This window comes from Epinephelus fuscoguttatus, linkage group LG14, assembly GCF_011397635.1.
Source record: "Epinephelus fuscoguttatus linkage group LG14, E.fuscoguttatus.final_Chr_v1".
Classification (NCBI taxonomy): Eukaryota; Metazoa; Chordata; class Actinopteri; order Perciformes; family Serranidae; genus Epinephelus; species Epinephelus fuscoguttatus.
Window position 1 is genome coordinate 17,828,864 of NC_064765.1, and position 22,502 is coordinate 17,851,365.

General features: G+C 43.0%; 1 protein-coding gene across 1 annotated transcript; it reads right to left on the reverse strand.

The window, feature by feature from the left end:
• Positions 1 to 7,500: 7,500 nt before the first annotated feature.
• vgll2b (vestigial-like family member 2b) lies at positions 7,501 to 14,813 on the reverse strand. Its single transcript, XM_049595659.1, has 4 exons — positions 14,487 to 14,813; positions 13,686 to 14,031; positions 11,406 to 11,852; positions 7,501 to 8,216 (listed from the first exon to the last, which is right to left on the reverse strand). Exons 1-4 carry the CDS (start codon positions 14,571 to 14,573, stop codon positions 8,173 to 8,175), a joined length of 924 nt encoding a protein of 307 aa, XP_049451616.1. The 5' UTR covers positions 14,574 to 14,813; the 3' UTR covers positions 7,501 to 8,172.
• Positions 14,814 to 22,502: the final 7,689 nt, after the last annotated feature.

Genomic DNA, 22,502 nt, shown 5'->3' on the forward strand with positions numbered 1-22,502 from the left:
AGTCTAAGTCGAGTCGACAAGTCATTTGATGACGTCATCACATTGACACGGTGGAGGAAAGTGAAGTATCTCCACACATGTAATGTATGTCTGTCACTCTCAGGCCCGAACATACTCGGGCGTACTATTAGTGGAGCGGACTCCGCGAGGGATGTCCGCAGTCATTTGGGCTTTCATAGTCGAGCGCACTTCCGCATTGTAGTTTCCTGTAAAAATGTCCGTTTTGAGTCCGTGCGGACCTCTGCGGAGTCGGTTCCACGTACGTTCCGCCCGAGTATGTTCGGGCCTTCAGGCGTTTTCTCAGGCCTATCACCTTCTACGTTCTCTGCAGCCATGTCTCTTGTCTTGTTGTGGTTTTGTGTTATTTTCCCCCTCTACACGCCAAGTAACATTACCGCCCTTTTTATGAAGAGACTATGACTATTGGTTAAGTCAAGGATAAAGTATCAGCGCAAGCCAATCAGAGGCAGCGATTGCATTCCGTACACAAGCACACAGAGAGAGAGAGAGAGGGGGAAAAAACCAAAAACACACGACTTGTCTACTCCTCCCGGGGGGTGTCGACTTGTGCCACTGATGTCGACACGTTGACAAATCAACTTTTCTGTTAATGCCCTAATACGTAGATATAAAAAACTTACTCTAAGGTAACGAAAACACTGTGATTCCTGTTTTCAGGTGATTATAAACTAATCAAAACGTGAATATTTTATAGACCCTTTGACTGTCAGTAAACAGTATGATGTTTTTTGGTGGGCGGGGCTTAGGTGGAGGCAAAACAATTCTCCATAGACATTAGCTAGTGTTAGCAAGCAAGTTAAGTTGGCTTGTTTTAGACAATGGAGGAAGATGATGTGAGTGGTGTACTCTGGCACAGACTGGACCATTCATAAATTCGTAACGCTGTCTGAATGTACCGTTTGGTTATCCAGAGCACTCTCGGAGTGCAGAGCACACTCTGGAGCGCCGAGCAGAGTGAATGTGTGATTGACTTAACTGTTTGGTAATACACGTAGAAATATAATGCTCCGTTTCTTTGACCAACAGGGTTCTCATTTTAGTGTAAAGCGTCAGACTCAATTTAAGAACGCACCATGTCAGGTCGCTCACTCTCCGGGACTACAAGTGATACTTGAAAAAGTGAACACTGACCAACGGGACCAGACTGGCCGACCCGTATGCTCTCACTCAGTGGATGGATGATGTCACAGGAAGCTTTGTGGTTGATTGGTATGCCAGTCTTACAAAGGAGGAAGGCACTTGAACGGTTTCCTCCAGTTTGTTTTGCTATCAGAGCTAACGTTAGCTAACAGGCTAAAAAGTTGCATTACAGAGAGGTTCCCACCCACACAGGGTTTATAGCCTGCAACTTTGTACCACTCATTTAGAACTGAAGAAGCTTCTTGGGTGAGAGACGAAACGTCTTCAAGAAACGCAAGCAAGTCCAGTTGCCTACGATATTAGCACTTACAATTACCATGACCTGGATGACTGAGAATCTTCACCGACATTACAGAGAAATCCAATATTTCTCTTTATATCTCCCCAATTTCTGATGAGGTGGACATGATAACCATTAATACACATAACCTTATTCATCCCTACAATGGTAAATACTTTCTCCCTAATGAAGTGTGATATGAAGTGTGCGCTACACATGCGAGCATTTATCGCCTTCGCACAGTCCTTTCGTTTTATTGCATTTAACCATAGCTGTCTTTGTTGACGGGCAGCGGCAGCTGGTTTACAATAGAATTTAAGTTTTGAGTCATGACTTCTTCTATTCTGGCACCTAGAAATGCAACAAGATGACATTTAAGACTCTTATAGCCTACAGCCCTGTGTTGGAGAGTTGTGGTTTGCCTCCAGTTAATAAAATGATTCTTACTTAGTTACTTCCCACCACTGCAGATGACCAGCACCTGTTTGCCTGCTTGTCAGCTATTTAAAAGTTCACTGAACTCAAGTTTCATAATAAACTCAGCTGATTGGGCGTGTGTGTGGGTGTGTGTGTATGAAGCTTTGACTGTTTTTGTTTTTAACCCAGTATTGGTGAGTGGTGTGTGTCTACAGTATGGAAAGAGCAGCTAACGGCGGGTTTTATTGTGAAGCCAAGATGTCATGTGCAACTTCAGGCAGGTGTAAAGTTTGTGATGTACTATAAAGCATTTACAACAAGAGTCAAGTGACAGGGACAGGTCATGAGTCAGCACATTACAAATACAAAAAGGGAAACTTTCAAAGTCCATAGGTCAAGGTTTGCTTGGCCTTGAGAAAGAGTTTGAAGTAAAGCATGTGAGGATGTTTCTATATTCAGAATACACACCTAATTCTTAATTGTTCAAGCACATGTGTGTTTGTTTGTGTAGGGGCTTATACGTAAGTTGTTTTATTCTGCAATTAAAAAACAGGAACAAAAAGAACGGAAAATTTTGTTGTTTCCAACACCACTTCCACATTGTGCGCCGTTTGTTTTGGTTGCATGTCATTGCTTTTTATTTGTCTCCTTCTGCTTACACATGACAGTTATGCCAGTAAGGTTACAGCTCTGACAATGACACATCAGTTATGCAAAATGTAGGACAGAGGATATATGAAACATGTGTCAGAAATAAAGGTGAGTTAGACAAGCCTTTGTTTATTGCCTTGTAAAGTCAGTTAGCAGGTTAAGTGTCAGGTTGTAAAAAGATTAAAGTAAATTTTAATGTGAAATACTTGCAAAGCACAAATATAAAAAAAAAATTAAAATAATCTAGAAGTCAAATATACAGTTCAGATCACATTCATTTATATTTCTGAAACTGAATGTAAATCTGCATCCTGTATCATGTGACTGTAACCGATGACCTGTCATATGACCCACTGTCTCTGGAGTTCAAAGTGGGTCATTTTAGGGTTAGTCTTGCTGTAAATGATGACTTGCATGGACACAACAGCTGAGTGAATCAGCTGTTCACAGGAAATGCTGGCTAATGTTGATGACTAATTACTGTACACTCACTTCCCCTTATTGAAGTCTATGGGTACAGTACACAGTGGGAATCAGGGTTTTCCCAAGCTAGTTTATGCTTAAACACGCTGCCCTCATGATAAGAATTTTTACATATAGATATTTACAGTTATGGTTTGCAGTTCCCATCAGCAAGACACATTTGCTTCTCATCAGGTCTGACAGTGTACAAGGGCAGTATGGTGGTGCAGTGGTTAGCAATGTTGCCTCACAGCAAGGGGGTTCCTGGTTCTGTGTGGAGTTTGCATGTTCTCCCCATGTCAGCGTGGGTTTTCTCCAGGTACTCCAGCTTCCTCCCACAGTCCAAAGACATGCAGGTTAATTGGTGACTCTAAATTGTCCGTAGGTGTGAATGTGAGTGTGAATGGTTGTCTGTCTCTATGTGTCAGCCCTGTGATAGTCTGGTGACCTGTCCAGGGTGAACCCTGCCTCTCGCCCAATGTCAGCTGGGATAGGCCCCAGCCCCCCCATGACCCTCAACAGGATAAGCGGTTATGGAAAATGAATGAATGAATGGTACAAAACTGAAGCAAACACAAGCTATTTGTGTTGGATTGCTGTTGTTTTGAAAGAAAAATAACACTGACTATTAATAATTCCATTATTATTATCATTTTAAATCTTATAACTACCACATTTGTATTTGTCAGATGCTTGTGCGTTTGATTTTAAGCAAAATACAGTAACTAGCCTATGTATCTGATAAAAACTGAGATCTGAATTTGACTCTCTGACATCTGTTTCATTGTTTACGAAAATGATTATGCCATAGCTAGGTTACTTTTAAATCACTTATTTAAATGTATTAGATTATGAATTAATTATATTGATTTCATTCTGAAATTCTAATATTAGACTGACAAACACCTAGCAAAAAAGCTGCGTTTATTTAATTTAGAATATACATGTAAATTAAGACAGCAACTTCTAGTTATTTTCATTATTTCATTGTTCAAACTGATGATTATTTTCTCAATTAATTGCTGTTATGCTGTCTATAAATTGTTAAAAATAATAATAATAATAAAAAAAAAGTTACTGTTTCCCATAGCAGATGGAGACGGCTACAAATGTCTTGTTTTGTTTGAGCTAAAACACAAAGATATTCAGTTATGATATACAGCGAAGAGCAGCATTAATTCAGCACAACTGAGAAGCAACTAATGTTTGGCTTCAAAAGACCGAAATTATTAATCTGTGATCACAAAAAATTCTGATTAATTTTCTGGTGATTAAATGCTTCACTTGTACTGCAAATAATTAACATTTATTTTCTCAGAAAAATTGGTTAAAATGGACAATAAAGGTGAAAGAACATATTTTGTTTGTGGAGACAATTTCTCTGACCATTTCATAAAGACTATTCAAAGGGAAAGTGCAGTATCTGTATTATTTAGATATTATGCAGGGATTTATATCAATGATTTGGGGTGATAAAATAATATAAGGGCAATAAAATAAACCCTTCTGCTTGTTATGCAGTTTGCCAAACAACCTGAAAACTTTTGTGGAGCGAGTTTTGGAAAACCCTTCACTGTGTAGGTGGCTTTTGCGGTGCTAGAAACACACCACAGGAGGGCAGCATTACTTTAGGATTTGCTTACACAGGATGTCTGTTCAGTGAATAAACTCAGCTCCCTCTCATGCCTCTGTATGTCAATAATGAAATGAATCTTAAGTTGTATTTCTGCTGCTTCCTCTGAACATTTAACAAGCTAAATATATCGAGTCATATCACTGTAAAGGTCAGCATCCATCATGAATAAAGTTGTGTAACAATGACTATCCCCCCACACAATCTGTTACTGTGGCTATTATTAATGCAATGTAGAGTTTATTGACCTCTAAGTAATATAATGTGACAATATCTGCGGGTGCATCCTAACTATGGAGAGGATCCTGGAGGATCCGGTGTGAAAAGGAAACCCTCAGGCCCAGTGACAATACTAGTGTGAAAAGGCAGTAAGATGCTTGGCATGGGAAGCTGAGAGGAACGCTATCCCCGGTAAACTCTTCTAATTTCATTACTCTACATGTATCCTCAGCTTAGAGCCAATCACATAGTTGGCTGCTCTCTAGTGGGGGTCACACATAACAGCCGTTAAATTGTGACAGTGGCCCAGACTGGCATACCTTAGCACATAATCTGATTATCAGATCAATAACACGGCAACATTTGGTGCATAGCTGGGATGGCTGGCTTCTTCTCTGGTTACACATTGCTGGCATTCACCACTCGTTCCCACTTTATAGGTGACAAACTGTGAATGCGAGCAGGAATTCAAATGGAAGGCCTTTTAAATAAGACGAGGCGCATAGCGCAACCTTGATCACATCTGGCCGGGCTACTGTCGCTGGGACCGAAACGGCAACTAAAATGTCAACACACTCCATATGTCAGTGTGTAAAATCAGAAACTGATCCTACAGCCTCCATCGAGCCTCCACTGTTGAGTGTGCTCTGCCTTAAACTGAGACATATTTCTTTTAAGCTAAAATTAGTATTCATCCTGTGGATGTATTTATTTTATCTGTCCAGCTACAATTACCCCCTTTAAAGGGACAGTTCACCTCCAAATCAAAAATACATATTTTTCCTCTTACCTGTAGTCCTATCTGTTAGTCTAGATTGTGTTGGTGTGAATTGCCGAGTGTAGGAGATATCAGCCGTAGAGATGCCTGCCTTCTCTTGAATGTAATAGAACTAGATGGCACTTGGCTTGTGGTGCTCATTGAGCCAAAAAAATACACTTTAAAAGTTGACAACGATGTCTCTTTTCCAGACATCATGACCTGGTTACTCAAAATAATCCACAGACCTTGTGGTGAGCAGTTTCACGTAGAAGCTATTTTCTTTCTACCGAACTACACCTGCCACCTGTATCACAGCACAGAAGGAACACACCGAGATGAAAACGCTATAAACGCAACGCCAGTAAAACCATTGTTTTCCTATTATACGGCGTGTCTGACCGGCGTTCAAGTGTCTTTTTAGACACGCGTTTTTGTAGACGCTTCTTTTTAGACACTTCTTTGTAGACGCTTCTTTTTAGACATGCGTAGACGCTGAAAACTTAAAATATTTTCAACTTTTTGAGCATCAGACGCCAGTAGCTGGCTCACATTGAATAAGCACTTCCAGCATTTCAATCGTCTTTGAAGCGTCCGCGTCTTTGGCGTCTCATTTCTGTGTGATCGCAGCCTAATGGTGTTCATCTCAGCTTAGCTAGATGTATGCTTACATCTGGGCAGTGATTTGGTTGGCAGGTGCAGTTCGGTAAAAAGAAAGTATCTTTCAATCTTGAGTTCATGATCTCTGAAAAGAGACAACACATTCTCACTCTGACCTTGGCACATATTGACGTTTGCTCATGGGCCTTCGGCGTCCACATACAACGTGCAAGGTACTCTGGGTGTGTTGGTTGCTGAAGTTCTGCCTGTTACATGCATTGCCTTCTTTCAAAATACACTTCTGTTTTCACAGGAAATTTAACGTTAGCATACAGTCTCTTTAAAAATAAAAGCACTACGTCAGTACAACACCAGGAATTGATGATTTTTTCCTTCAGCAACAAACACATGTGGTTGGATTTAGGAAAAAAGAACAGAGTTTGGCTTTAAAATCTTACTGGAAGCGAACACTGCTCTCTCGGGTAAAAGTTGGTGTTTGTTGGTCCCGTACACCCCAGCCGGACTTTCGGCACCTTAACTTTCGTCCTTGTCCGGTATGATGCCGCCGGGCAACCAACCACGTGTCATGCTGATGTTAAGGTTGTATTTTTCTGTGGTTTCTGACACCGAAAGTCACTGCCCAAGCACCGGATTTTGATGACTGCGGCATGAGACTGGCCTCAAAAGAGACATTGCTGTTAAGTTTTTTCAGATGTATTTTTTTGCCGCTTTGAGCACCACAAGCCAAGTGCCATCTAGTTTCATTATATTCAAGAGAAGGCAGACATCTCTACAGCAGATATCTCCAACACATAGCAACTCACGCCAAAACAATCTAGACTGATAAACAGCACTATAGCAAAGAGGAAAAATATGTATTTTTGATTTTGGGATGAACTGTCCCTTTAAATTAGTAGCTCAGATGCCATTACTCCTAATGTCATGCAAAGTAAACATTTAACAGATGTGGCAATTTACCATAAAAACATTTATTGACACAAAAATGAGAAATGACACACACACAAAAAAATACCAGAAATATTCAGAGCGACCAAATTCAAAACATCTATGAATGACACAGAGATCTAAAAAGGAACACCATCGTCGTCAAATTGAAAGAACACAATCTGTGAGTGCGTTCAAATAAAACAAATACGTGTTGAACTGAACACATTTTTGATATGTTTTTGAGAGATGACCACATGGGCGTGGATAGATGAGACAGTCACATGGTGTGGTCATCTCCTCTGCTTCTCCCTTTAGAAAACTCAATAAACTGAATCACAATCATTTCAGAACACTGGCCTAAACAAACACCAATAAATAGATACACTTTATTTCAGAGAGCGAAATCATATAATAACAACCCCAAAAAAAAGGCGTCATGATGACAGTCACAAAGCATAAACCGCCATAATTGCTGCTCCTGTTTATCGCTGCATGTTGCATTTGTGAAATGCAGATAAGTGGATGATGACAACCACTGTACCAACAAAGAGCATGAGACAGAGATAACCAGGGACGTTGGAGGGAATCCCTGCTTGCTGCTATTCATCGCCCTGTCCCCCCATTCATCCTTCTATCTCTCTGTCCTCTGCAACAGTCTGTTGTGATCCTGTCTTTCTCAGTCCAAGCAGGTCACTGTGGCTCACACCTTGCCAAGGTTTGTGCTGCACCGGCAGCGTCAGGAGAGAGAGTGGAAGAGAGATGCGAAAGGACAGAGCAGCAGCACAGATTATAGACAGCGACACTCTCTCCCTCTCTGCCTCTTTCCCTCTCGCCCCTGCTTTATCTCCATGGTGCACACACGTCGACCTGGAGCAAGGCTGTATACTGGCAGGGGAGGCCGGGAGCAGAGAGAAGGGGATGGATAGATGGGGATGGAGTGTGTGTGTGGGGGGGGGGATAAAGGGACACGCTGCTTCAATAGCGGAGCAGGTCCTGGGACTAATTGGATCTGGTAATGGCTGGTCAATGTGACTGAAGGGCTCGTTAGAACCAGTACAGCTCCTTGCCTTTCTTGTGCTGCTGGAGGCCTGAGAAGAAAGGACAAGGGAACAATGAGGAGGACGACAGCGAACAACAGAACACAGGTTGTCATGGAGCCTACTTTTGCCAAACATCCTGTTTTAGAGGTGGAAAAAGAGAGCCCCTGTGATGATTATGATGTATTTTGTGTGCGCATGTGTGTGTGTGTGTGTGTGTTAACGCGTAGGAGTGTCTATTGCAGGGCCAAACGTATTCAACACCACAAATGTATGCATTTGTGCATGCATGCATTTCCTACAGAGGGTATCATGAGGGTTGAATGTTGATGCAGATGTGTGCGCGAGAATGTGTGTGTGTGTTTGTGTAAATGGCTGTTAGCATGTGTCTGTGTTTGATTAAAGAAATCAATACCCAATACCCGAGGTTAAATGTTTTGAGCAATCAATGGCTCACAAAAGCTAAATTGATACAGTAGGCATTCTCATTTTGTTCAACCCTACAGATCTATGTCTTACCAATAAAGTATGGGAAGATTTATTTTTGCTAACTTTTCCTAAAGTCTGTAATGAAATGGGACAATGGGCGCTTAGGTACGCTGCACCCGTGGCTCTGAATCAGTTGCAAACTCATTTAAAGGTCCAGTGTGTAGGATTTAGTGGCATCTAGGTGAGGCTGCAACCAACTGGAACTTCTCCCATGTTCCATGCGTGTAGGAGAACTATAGTGGCTGACACGAAAATGCAATCCGCCCTATCATCTATCATGAACATACAGTATCTGTTTGAGTAAAAGCTGTGCATAGTGTGTATATGTTTTAGTTTAGTGACTCCTGAGCTGCTGTAATGTGTACATTTCCCTGGTGTGGGATTAATAGAGTGTGCCAGTAAACCCGGAACTCCGTTGGCGCTTTTAGCACTTCCGGTTCTCTCGTCTAAAAGTCAATATGTTTTTGAATGGGATTTTGGTAAAATGCCTCAAATAAGGTCTGTGGTTAACAAAAGCTTAAGCGAGTTTCAGGTTTTGTTCTACGACATAAAATACGTCAGTAAATACCATACTTGTGAATTCTGAAGCTTTTGCGTGTCGTAAAAAAGGCGGTTGCTAACAAGTTGCTTAATACGACTACAAACCCTGTCGGGGACATTAAATGTCATCACCCCCCAACAGGCGAGAGTGCTGGCAGTCCGCCATTACAGCTTCTTATTTAGCTTAAACAGTCCGATTTCCCCATTATACAATGTTTTTTTAAAATAAAGCGGCCAAAATCAGTTGAAAGCTTAGTGGCGGTGACGTCAAGAGTCATGCGACCGTGAAGTAGTCATGTAGTCCGTTAAAGCCTAACGTTAGCTTTTTACTTCTGGCGATCGCATTTAAGCTTCAAATGCGGTATGAAAGGTGTTCATATGTGAAGATAATCTCGCTGAACAAAATCTGTAAGTATCATAAACTTGTGTTAGCCACAGAGCTTATTTTCTGACATAATCCAAAACGCAATGCAAAAATCACATTCACTTTCTCTTCCGGGAACCAGCGCAATGCTAAACTTACGGGTTTTGACGTCAGCCCTGGCACACTCTATGAAGTCTTATCTATCTACAGTAGAAACAATCAACACATTCTCACTCCGACCTCGTCCCATGTTGAAATTTGGTCATGGACTTTCCATGTCCACATACGAAGTGCAAGGTACCCTGGGTGCATTGGTTGTTGACGATCTGGGACGCTGTGTTAAGTTGTGCCTGTTACATGCATTGTCTACTTTCAAAATACACTTCAGTTGTTACAGGAATTTTACCGTTTACATACAGTCTCTTTCAAAATAAACGCACTATATTGGTACAACACTGCCAATTCACGTTTTTTTCCTTCAAAAACTAACGCACATTGAGTGAGACCAGGTTGAAACTACATGGTGGAGGATCTTTTCCGTATGTAGATATAAAAAGCTCATTCTATGCTAACGATTCTTAGTTTCAGGTGATTATAAACTAATGAAAACATTGTTATGAATTTTATATACCATCTCTGCTGATAGATACCCCTAAATCCTACACACTGGACCTTTAAATCTTCTGGAGCTGGTCTCATTGGATACATTCAAAGTGGCTTGGAAGCTGTCACATCTGCCTGTAGATGAAGAATGTTTTTAAATTTCTTATCACTTCTATAATTGACCCTTTGCTAAGTTCTGCTCCTCAAATGCTAACTGGCCAATCGTTTCAGATTTTCTTCCTTTTCAAGCTAGTTTTGTGGATTTTGAGCTTAAGGTTTTAATGATACTCGTTACCTGGAGAGGTTGGAAAAAGATATACATTTCTTCCCTCTTCCAAAAACCAAAATCAAACCCTGAAAAGTGTAGGGTTAGCTAGCTAGCTACTGAAGATATAGCCTACTGAATGTATACACATGCTGCTTTTGCTTTGTACAGTGAAACAAAGACTGACCCTGCTGTACAGGAACCAGTGAAGGTAAGCAGGGAAACTTTGCTGATATTCAACCAGCTGTGTGTCATCACATTGTGTGCAGATGAACGCTGTTAAGCTTCCCCTGGAGCTCCTCACCAATCTGCCAGCAGAGGTCTGGCACAGAGGGAAGCCAAACACAGTTCATCTGCACACACTGCGATGCCACACAGCTGGTTCAATATCAGCAGAGTTTCTCTTTATATTCATTGTCTTCTGTGGCGATCAGCAGTGATGTGGTGGTTCACTTTTACACTGTGATCTGTAGCCTATAGTTCGGCTTTAGCTTCTAACTATCTTTGTCTTTTTAACCTGGTGTTGCTGCTGAGTCAGTTTGACATCCTGGATATATCCTTCAAACACAGACTGTAGACCCCTCTGTCTGCTTCTCTCTGGAATCACTCTTTCAGTTTTCCAAAAATTTGATAATATTTCATCAGGGAGTGCAGTTAGTTACAGTGTGGGCTCCATGCTTACTGCGACAGCTTGTCGGACCGTCACAAAGGGATGGGGCTTAGCAAAGGGTCAGTTGTTGTATGTTTATTTTATTGTCTGCAGCCATTTAATCTCTCACTACTTTAAAAAAGGTTAAATATTAAACGAGAAAAAACTCATCAAAAAACAACCTGTCTCTGCTATTTTCGTAGCCATAGATAATCTTACCTTCCTATTTTCATAAGTGTATTTCTCAACATCTGCTGATTTTCACATCTGGTCTGATTAGACACTTTGTCCAGGCAGTGTTTGTTAAACCTGACGTGGGTGAGTGGTTACCTGCATCCATGTTAAGTGCCAGCGTCTGGCTGACATCTCCTGGTGGAAGCAGGCCGGGCCAGGACGCAGTGGGCTCCAGCTTGCTCACTTCATAGTGGCTTGGCAAGGTAGCGAGATGAGGTGGCCTCACCGTGGGCATGAGCAGGGGCCCGTAGTGGGGCTCCAAAGCTGACGGTGAATACAGTTCGTGGAGAGGCCGCGGGTGGCCGTAGGCTTGGGCCTGGGGATATCCCCAGCTCTCTGGTGGGTGAGGGTGGGAGTGAGGATGAGCGTGTGGGTGAGGATGAGGGTGTGGATGTGGCAGGCCTGGGTGCAACGCTGATGCGTATGGGTCCATGGAATAGGAAGGCGCACCCGTCTCACAGTGCGGGCGGCTCTGAGGTGATGAGTAGTTACTGTCCCAGAATGATGGGGGGAAGCTTCGTCGACTGCTAGGTGAAGGGGTTTCTAACGGGACAAGGAGGCAGAGGATGATAAACAACAATCAAATTTAGGCCAAGTCACAAACTGCTTCACGTCTGTGTAGTGACAGTAAATCACTTGATTTATAGAGACAAATGGAAAAGGCTGGAGCTGTGCATGGGGAGCAACCCGTGCTAAAACGTAGATGTCACTCACATGACTGCTACACCCTCTAGCCCAGATATCTTCCCCATTGGATCATTCTGTCACACAGCCCTAGCCTCAACAAAACACAGAAATAAACACAACCACGTTCTCGCAGACAGAGAGAGAGACAGAGAGTGACAGAGAGAAAGGTAGAAAGAGAGACGTCCCTATATCCTAGAATTCTATATAAGGTAGACTCTCTGACCTGGAGGGAGCCCAAGGCCCACAGTGCCTTAAATCACTTGCTGTGGTGACATCTCTCACTCTCATGTCAGCCGAGTACTTCAGAAAGTCTCACAACACACTCATGCGCACACACACACACACACTCAGACACGCAACTCTGGCCCTGTGCTTGCACCCGCCGTCCCTCTCCTCTGTCTCCTGCACCCCCACCTGTTGTTTTCTCTGCGCCCCCTCCCCCCCTCCTCGCCCTTGACAGAATGTCCGCGAGCCATTATATGTTTTTAGCAGTATACTTATATATATAGATATTCCTCTGAAAAAAGACACCGTGCGGCACCCTGAGAGGTAATGTTTCCCTCTGCCCCTATCACACAGACCACAGCGTGTATAAATCTGACCAGCAGGCAGGCAACTGACTGAGCAACCATTGTGGGGCAAGAGCTGGAGCGATAGTCAGAATGGCAGCCGCAGAGACGTTTGAAGGGGATACGCCGGCGAGGCTGCGCGCTTACGGCCATGTATAAACATAGCATCTGTTGTGAGGCAGGAAGTGTGTGTTAGTGGCGAAATGAAGACGTCCGACTGAACTAGGAAAGAGACTAACAGTGATAGCAGAGAGAGGGAGAGAGTAGAGGCTATAGGCCCTATATGGATATTCAGGGGACATCTGCAGGCTGCTGGTAGAAATGGATTTAGGTGTCTTGAGGATTTGAAAATGACTTTGTACTTTGCATTTTGGTGCAATCCAAATCTATCCAATTTTAAAAATGATTTGATACTTTGTACTAATTAACAAATCTTACCAAACACACAATGTGCATGCTGTCTCTTGTCTTGTCTCTTTAACTCTTTATCCAAAGTCAAAGAGGTCCCATTTGGACTCTCAACAGCTCCTGACCTTCATGACCTCTGAACCCTCCTCCCCGATCTCCCGGGGACAACAGTCCCAACAAGCAGCTTTTCAGCCCTGTCACCTGATCACATCACCTGTCTGACGCTCTGCTGTGCTCTGCACAACTGTCAACTCACCCTGTGTGGCCTCAAAAGCATGTGCAAGACACCGCACAGACAACTGTGGCGTGGATAAATGGAAATCATGAAACGGCAGGGACGTAGCAGGGGGCAGCTAAACTCAGCTTTTTTTTTTTTTAAGAGTGGTGTGAATCTTGAAACTAACTCACGTGAAGTGACGCCAAAACATTCAGATTGGGTGCCTGTTTGTATTTGGTCACAAAGGAGGTCTGCACACTGTAGGCTCCGAAAGTTTATATCTCTCTGTCTCTTTTTAAGGCAACATTTTTGGTTGACAAGATCTTCCTCAAGCCAAAATTTTGCCTGGATGTTGGCACACTTGGTCCCTCTTCTGAAGTTTTCTTTATGTTCACAGAGCGGATACTTTTCTATGACTACGGACATGAGTTAAATACATGTCCAAGATCAACATACATGTATAAATAGTCTTTATGTATGGACAGTGTTGTATACCTGTGCCCTGTTGGTCTGCCGCCCGCCGTTTGCCTTCCCCATCCATGTAGGAGCTCAGTGCCCTGGAGAAGTGCTCGTCCACCACGCTGCTGATGTCTCCCTGGTAGTAGGTGAAGAGCACACAGCGAGAAGTCAGGTACTCTGCCTCAGGGGCCTCCTGCTTCTCCTTGGGGCCCTCCTCTGGCCTTAAAGCCGCTGGTGTGTAGGAGGAAGAGGAAGAGCTGGATGACGATGAAGAGGAAGTTGATCCTCCAGTGCCTGGGCCCCCAGACATCCCCTCGGGGCCCCTGGGAGTGTCCATAAAATCCCGGCAGAGAGGAGAAGTGTTGCTCAGACCTGTGGGAGCCTGCCGGGGGGGAGGAGGGGTGTCAGAGGAGGGGGGGGGGGGGTTAAGACAGGTGTTGCAGAGGACAGTTCTGGAGCTGTCTATGAGACATTTTGACATAATGTTTTTCTTTGTGTGTGGCAGCGCTGGCATGTGTGCGCGTGCGCGCGGGCGTTATGATAGGAGTTTTGCGGGTGCAGAGCGACTTCTGTGCTTGATTAGACATTTAAAAAAAGCTGCACTGCAAATTTAAATATTTGTAAATGACTAATTAAATCAAAGGAAAACTCACATCTTAACACATAAAATACTTTAACGATTTTCCCATCACGTTTCCTGCTTTTACGCACAAGCTGCGCAAATTATACTACCAGCTGTTCCTCTAAAGACCCCCACATCTCCCCGCTAACGCTGGAAATAACACTGGAAATAAAATAATCATTACGACAACATATAAATATTTGCTGACTTCCTACCTGTAAACTACTGATAAAAGCAGGAGCAGTCGGTGCGTACGGTGCGTAATGTCCATAGGCTGGGTACATAACATCCAAACAGCTCATGGTAAATGAGCGGTGTCTTCACAGCTCTGTGGAAACCGACCTTGCTGAGAGAGAGAGTGACAACATTCCGTTTTTATGTTTTTTTTTGCCGGAGAGAAACGGGCTCGCTGATCGATCAGTGTGAGAAAGCCTTTGCCAGACTCCACATAGTCACCCCAGAAAAAAGAGCGCACCTCACCGCTCACTGTGCGCCACAACAGCTGCGGCAGCGAACTGTGGTGAGGTTTATGGAGCAAGCATGAGGGTGTCCTGTCCTGTACATCTCTGTGTCAACCCCTCCCACCTTTACCAGCCCTCCACCCCCCCTCATCACCACCACCAACACACATCTAGCAGATAATTGATTGTACACGAGGATTGTTCCCTATGATGTTAAGAATTAATTGTCTAAAAGCTGTAATCACTGAAAGCATATGATAGCTGTCAAAAGTAAAAAGTAAATCATGTCAAAATCTGGTATTGCAACATATTGTTTTCTTGCACAGGGACCCCCGTTATAAATGTGTCCCCCCCAGTGTTGAAATTAAACCCACATTCTTGCCATTCAAACATGAAACAAGCAAAAGTGCCTTCTAGAAACAACCTGTGACTAATTATGTTCCCACAACTACTTAATCCTGGTGTAAAAGAAAGGTTAAATAGAATGTCACCCAGTGACACAAATAGAGCCGGATGAGCTCATTGAGCTTTATAACCAGCCACACGACAATGAGCACATGATACATGCGATTAAGTGACATTTTATTTCTTTCCATGTCCTGTGGATACTTGAAAACCTTGTGCTCGGTCCAAGCTGAAAGCGTATCCGTGGTCTTAAAACAGCCGTTGGTTGCCAAGTAAACCTCCAAGTCATCTGAAGTATTTAGTGTGCTCCCAGAATGACACATAAGTGTCAACTATAGGTTGCATACACTGGCCATACCGACATGGAGGAGAAAGGGACTCTGCACAAATCTATGACAAATTATCACCTATCAGCAGTGCAAACAAAAAGATATTTTCACACACACACACAAACATACCCGGTGACAATCACAAACACAGCAGGGGCGCAGAATTCATCATTCATGCATGCACAAAAACAACTAAAAATGCATCTTAAAAACATCAGACTTGAGGAACAACAACTTAGATACACTCTCCAGATAAGTGTAGTCTATTTCTTTTGTTTTAAGGGTTTGCAGGTGCCTGATGTTTGGGCATGCCAGTCTTTTTGACGAGCACTTCAGAATGCCTGGGAGAATAGTGTGGAAAATTTGCAGAATTCCATGGACGAGTGTCAGATGAGGTGGAATGTCTCTGATGTATGCGAGTGGACGAGCTCCTGGGGAAGTTACATCGTTCCTCGGCTGCGTTCTCTAGATGGAGAACATGATCAACATCTTGCTATGCATACATCACGCATAGTAGGAATAACTGGCGGCAGTTTATTGGCATGCTAATGAATCAAACATGATCTTAAATAACAGTGGATAAAGCTGGCATAGTTCTCCCTTTGACCTTGTCTTGCATCACTGTTTTGATTAAACAGTTTTACAGCGTAGCACTGTAATATAAAACTGTAGATTGTACAGTGTTTTGTAGCATATAGCTTCAGCCGAGTGTCAATAGAGTGATGAATACTTGGAATTTGTAAATCCAATTTTCAAACACATCAGTCTTAACATTATTGGGGTACTAATCCCACTTCAGTCCACTGCCCTCATGGCATGATGTGCAACATGACGTACTGGATTCATATGCATTCAGGGTAATGCAGGACAGCGTTGGAGTCGGGCAGAAAGAGTGATGCAATGCTAGAAAGCTCCCTGTTACACCAGCGTGATCAACAGCTGCAGCTGACAGAAGGGAAGGGAGGGCACTATTAGTATTAATGGCCATGACTAAATTTCTCTCTGTGTCTCTGTCGCTCTTTCTGTCTCTGCCTCTCCCTCCTACTTGTCTTCCCTAGTGATACACACACCTTTTCTGTATATAATCGTCCTGTGTTCCCTCTGGAACAGCAAACGCCTACTGTCAATTACGTTATGTGTGTGTCACTGACGGTGCGTGTGCACATACATGCCGCAACAGTTGTCCTTGACTGACCAAACTAGGAAGAGACAACCAGCTTGCAGAAACATGGCAGAGAGCCCAAAGTCCAAAACTAAGTCAGTCGGTATACATTTGTGTTTGTCATTGATACTTAACTGTGCATGCTAAAATCTCTGCATGTAAAGAACAGTATGTGCAAGCATATACAGTTGCTCTTCTGTGTGTGTGTGTGTGTCTGTGTGCAAGTGCGTGGAGGTGTCTGTGTGTCTACATTTACGTGTATATGCTGAAAATAAACACAGGTTACATCACTCCTTGTGACCCTGCAGCACATCTAGGCCCCGCCTCTCTTAAAAGAGGTCTGACCGGGCAAAGTCTCTCATTGGCTAAGATGTTGCAGAGCCTGTTGAGGTAGTAATGGCAACCTGGTTTTATTTAGACCACCATTCTCATTGCAACACCACCATTAATAGTTTATACTCTCTGCTCCAAATACCTAGAGTGGCCTGCATCAAAGAAATAAGTGCACACATGAACTTTTATATGATTTTTTTTTTTTTTTTTTTTTTTGTATGACCATCAGTGTGTAGGATTTAGTGGCATCTAGTGGTGAGCATTGCAGGTTGCAACCAGCCGAAACTTCTCCTGGTTAGAATTCCTTCAATGTTTATTGCTCAGAAGGTTTTAACCAGGAGCCAAATTATCCACAGAGGTCTCTTTCTCTCTGAAACAAACAAACCGGGTGATTTAAAAAACAGTAAAAATACTGAACAAAGCGGTTTCATGTTACAAAACAGTGTGTCATTGTTTGGCATGTCGAGAACGGGCCACTAGCCCAGCACCTGCTAACATATGCTAATCTTTTGTGTCTAATAACTTAAGATCCAGACGTTCAGGAGGTTTTTACCGGGAACTGAAGTATCCTCAGAGGTCTCTGCCTCTCCAAAACAAACTGACCAGGTAATTAAAACCAGTAAAAACACTGAATAAAGCAGTTTCACATTACAAATCAGTGTTTTTATGATGCTGTTTGGCTCATCACAGATGGACCGCTAGCCTACTATGCTAATGTGTGCTCATCTTTTTTGTCTGATAACTTATTACTAAACATTCAGGATGTTTTTACTAGGAGCCAAATTATCAACAGAGGTCTCTTCCTCTCCAAAACAAACTGACCAGATGATTTAAACCGGTAAAAACACTGAATAAAGCAGTTTTACGTCATTATGGAGGGGCTGCAAACTACAGTGGCTGACTTGAATGGCCCTAAGGCCTGTGTTTGTTTGTCCATTCTGGGCTACTCTAAAAACAGTGTGATGCAACATGGTGTACTCAGTGGACGAGGACCCGTTTCCCATAGCACCTTTCACTGTTGGTAAACGGTATGACGTTGTATGGTGGGCAGGGCTCAACTGGAGGCAAAACAATTCTCCACAGACGTATCTGTATATTAATTGATGTATCTGTTTCTTCCATCAACAGGGCTCTCACTTTAGTGTAGAGCGTAAGACTGAATTTATCAATGCACCATGCAAACATTGACCAACGGGACCAGACTGGCCGACCCGTATGCTCTCACTCAGTGGATGGATGATTGACAGGATTGCTGAAGGTGGGATGGTCGGCTTTGTGGTTGATTACTATGCCAGTGTTACAAAGGAAGACAACACTTGCACACTTTCCTCTGCTTTGTTTTGCTATCGAAGCTAACGTTAGCTTATGCTCTAAAAAGTTAGCATTGCGGAGAATTCCAATATTCCTCTTAATACCTCCCCAATTTCTGATGAGGTGGACATGATAACCCTTAATACACATAACGTTATTCATCTCTACAACAGGAAGTACTTTTTTCTAGCCTGATATGACGTGAGAACATTTGATGACCGCCTTCATCCAGTCCTTTTGTCTTATCGCATTTAACTATAGTTGTCGTCATTATTGTTGATGAGCAGTGGGGGCTGGTATGCAATAAATTTAAGGTTTGAGCCATGACTCCTTCTATTCTGGCACCCAGTTACACAACAAGACGACATTTAAGACTTCTATGTAGCCTACAGCCCTGTGGTGGTGAGTTGTGTTTTGCCTCCAGCTAATAGAATGACTTCATTGTGACTTCGGCCCCAAAAGTGTGTATATAGATTTAAACTGCTCATTCTGAACTAATGAAAACACAACTGTTTATATTGTCAGGTGATTACACTAAATACACTAAAATAGATTTTACTTATTGTATTTATTTCATCTGTGCCAGTGTATCACCCCAAACATAAAAAACAATTATGTCTCTAAATGCAAACCAGGACGACGTGATCAGGAAGCTTGTGGTAGTGGTCTGTAAAAAGGGGCTTGTTGAGAACCTGAAACCTCATAAGCTACCTCCTGAAACAACAAGGCCTTTATTAAGGTCCCACACTGGCTAGGTCCCAAGAGGGTCGGACCTCAGGATTCCACTGTTGTTTATATGCCTCTATGTGTCTGTGTGTATGTGTGTATGTGTGTATATGTCCAAGACAGAGATGTACAGCTGCCCCGTTGTCCAGTTCCACACAAACTCATCTCAGCTGTTCCAAATCATCACTAAATGTCATCGGATACACACATACACTGGCACACACACTCAAACACACTCTCACACACATACACATACACACACACACACAAAGGGCCACATATGGACAGGTCTGGCTCATTCATCCTTCCACACAAATGTTGGTGATAAATCTTCTGTGATAGAATGTGCAAGTGTGCAGCTATTTTCTTCCTAAAACAACTCCCTCATTGTGTCCACACAGACCACCAGGACCCACAAAACCAAAGCTTTGAGTCAGTTGAATATAAGTAAAGAATTTTAAAGATCATACTTGTTTTAGATTAGTCATTAGAAATCATGTACACTTTATGTTACTGCCAACCAATACCACAGCATGCCATAGGCCTACATAGATTAATCCTTACATAAAATTTACTACCTGTGAGACGATCAACAGTTGCAGTTCATAGCAGCAAAGAGAAGGAACATGAAACCTGACTGGGATCACAGAAAACACTGTGTTGCTTTTGCTTTTATTGTGAAGAAGACATCATGTGGGTTTGGGATATTCAAAAACATTATGATTGTCTTATCTTGGTCTGTGCTGGAAATTCACTATAATTCACGTCCATTCAGAATCGTCTCATGACCCACTTTTGGATCATGACCCACCAGTTGGGAACCACTGGCCTAGATCATTTAGTTTGTGTGTGTTACTGTGTGTCTTTGGTGTTTTGAAGGGCTTTAAAGGGTTTAAAGGGCTGGTTTGGATACACCAGCAGCTCCAGAGCTCAGCAAAGCAAAATTACTGTTTTTGTCTGTGGTGTCTGTCTTTGAAGAGAGCATAAGTGAGTTTTAATTCAGTTTTAATGACAGAAATTTTAATGAAAATGCATGTGTTTGTGAAGTTCTGAGCATCTGACAGTATAAATGAGACTTGGATTATATTGCAGTAGTTGTTTGAGAGTTTGTAAAGGGATGATCTGATTATGGGCAGTAAAAATAATAGACGCAGCTACTGTGATGTCACTCATTGGTTTTTTGGACTCCCGTTTTGAAGCCTTGAGTTCAGTATTACGGCAGTGGACATCTTGGTTTTTTGGAGCCAGAAGTGGCCATACTTGGGCACGAGGCGGGTGCTATGGAGGAGCGAGGCGTTGATCTGACTGAGACCGAGGACACTGCTGGCAGAGAGCCTGTCACTGAAAGCGGCCCATCTTTATTATGCATAACTTTAAGCCTTAATAACATGTGAACGGTTGTGTTATATAAAAATGAATCCCCCAAAGAGAGACCAAAAGTGTTTTTATACTTGGCTGTAAAAATGTTTACTTCCATTGGAAAGTTGGGCATTTTAACATGGGAATCTATGGGGATTGACTCGCCAGCCTCAAGTGGCCATTCAAGGAACTGTAGTTTTTGGCACTTCTGTGTTAGCTTCATTTTTCAGCCCGCTTGGCGCTTGGTTTTGATATAGTTTTGCTGTTGTTAAACACAAGCTCCACTGACTTCAGTCCATCAAGATGTTTCTTCGCTTTTGGATTCTTTCTTCACTGGTGGCGTGCGAGAGAAGCATTGTCGTAACACTGGGGGAGTAAGTGATATACAAATGGTTACGTGGGAGGTAAAATATTTCTTTAATTCCAATACTTTATTCAAGCAAATTTCAAGTTGATTTTCATGCAACACTAAAATTAACAGTACTGCAAAGAATAGTAAAAGCACTTTATTCATTCATTAATTTTCTGTAATTGTTTATCCTGTTAGAGGTCTTGGGGGGGCTGGAGCCTATCCCAGCTGACACTGGGCGAGAGGCAGGGTACACCCTAGACAGGTCACCAGACTATCACAGGGCTGACACATAGAGACAGACAACCATTCACACTCACATTCACACCTACGGCCAATTTAGTCACCACTTAGCCTAACTTGCATGTCTTTGGACTGTGGGAGGAAGCTGGAGTACCTGGAGAAAAAGCTGACACAGGGAGAACATGAGAACCTCGCAGAGAAGGGCTCCCCCACCCTGGGTTCAAACCAGGAACCCTCTTGCTGTGAGGCGACAATGCTAACCACTGCAATAAATCCAAATGTGCCTTAAAAAGACATCAGCAGTGTTATATTTGGTTTGCAATAAATTGGCCTAAACATGCAAAAACACTGGTTTCATTCTGCTTCTGTTGGTTATAATTCCTGTGTGGTAGCTTCGAGGGATGCCTGGGAGAATGTGTAATAAGCAGAGCTGCAGCAAACCAACAGAACCTCATGTGTCATTATTATAAGGAAGCAATTTGTGCACTTCAGTTCACACACACACACACACACACACACACACACACACACACACACAAACAGAGAGAGCTTGCACGCAGGTAAATAGCCTGAATGTTGACTGTTTATTAAAGGCTAACCCTCTGAAACGGACAGAATGTGAATTAACAGCATCCTCGGAGAGGCTTGACAAGTGCTACATTCCTAACATCCTATTACCGAGAGTACCCTGCTGCCACACTGCCACTGGGTCACTGAAGTTATGCACACACAATTACAAATTCACACACTCAAGAAACAAACACACACAGATACGTAGCCAAAGGAACACATACAAATGCATGAAAGATGCACAGAGAGACGTTAATCTGGCCGTATGAGATTGTCACCTTTCTGCCTGACATTCCCACTCCAGTGTGCCAAAGGGGGCTGGAGTTAGAAGGGCACTATGGGTGGCAGCGGGCAGAGGGAATGAGATGCGGAGGGTGGTTGAGAGGGCAGAATCACAAATTTGGCATGTCACATGGTCAAACAGAGAAGATTTACAGCTGATCAGGTTCCACATCGGCAGCATGGTGTTGTGGCTTCAGAATGCCAGGTATGGGAGTGAGATCAGTCTCCGGCTTTAGACCGTACACCCTTACTTGCAACTGCAGCCAGTATGACTGGCTGAAGATGGCAGTGTCACTGGGGTCTGGCGTGGGGAACGTGGTCTTTCCTTGGTCTGGTCTTTTATGTCTTCCTGCTTGTAAAGATTTACATACTTCTGAACATGCAGACGCAACAAAATAGATTGGAGCACATGCAGACAGTTGATGCAGGTTTGGAGTGAAAGCAAGAAAACAAAAAGCAGCGTAGTGTGAAATTAGCTGAACTAAAGGAGAAACATGAAACTGTTAAAAAAAACACTGCCTCTATTTTCTTTCTCTCATTATATTTCTCTCTCTGCAGTCAGCAGCTATGATTTACTCGCCGGTGACATCATGGAGACCACAGCTATTTTTATTGGCTGGTAAGCGGCCAGCTCCTCTCCGTGCTATGCCACCTGTCCAATCCGCACTCGTCAACAAGCCCCTGGGTAAAAAATTCAAGCA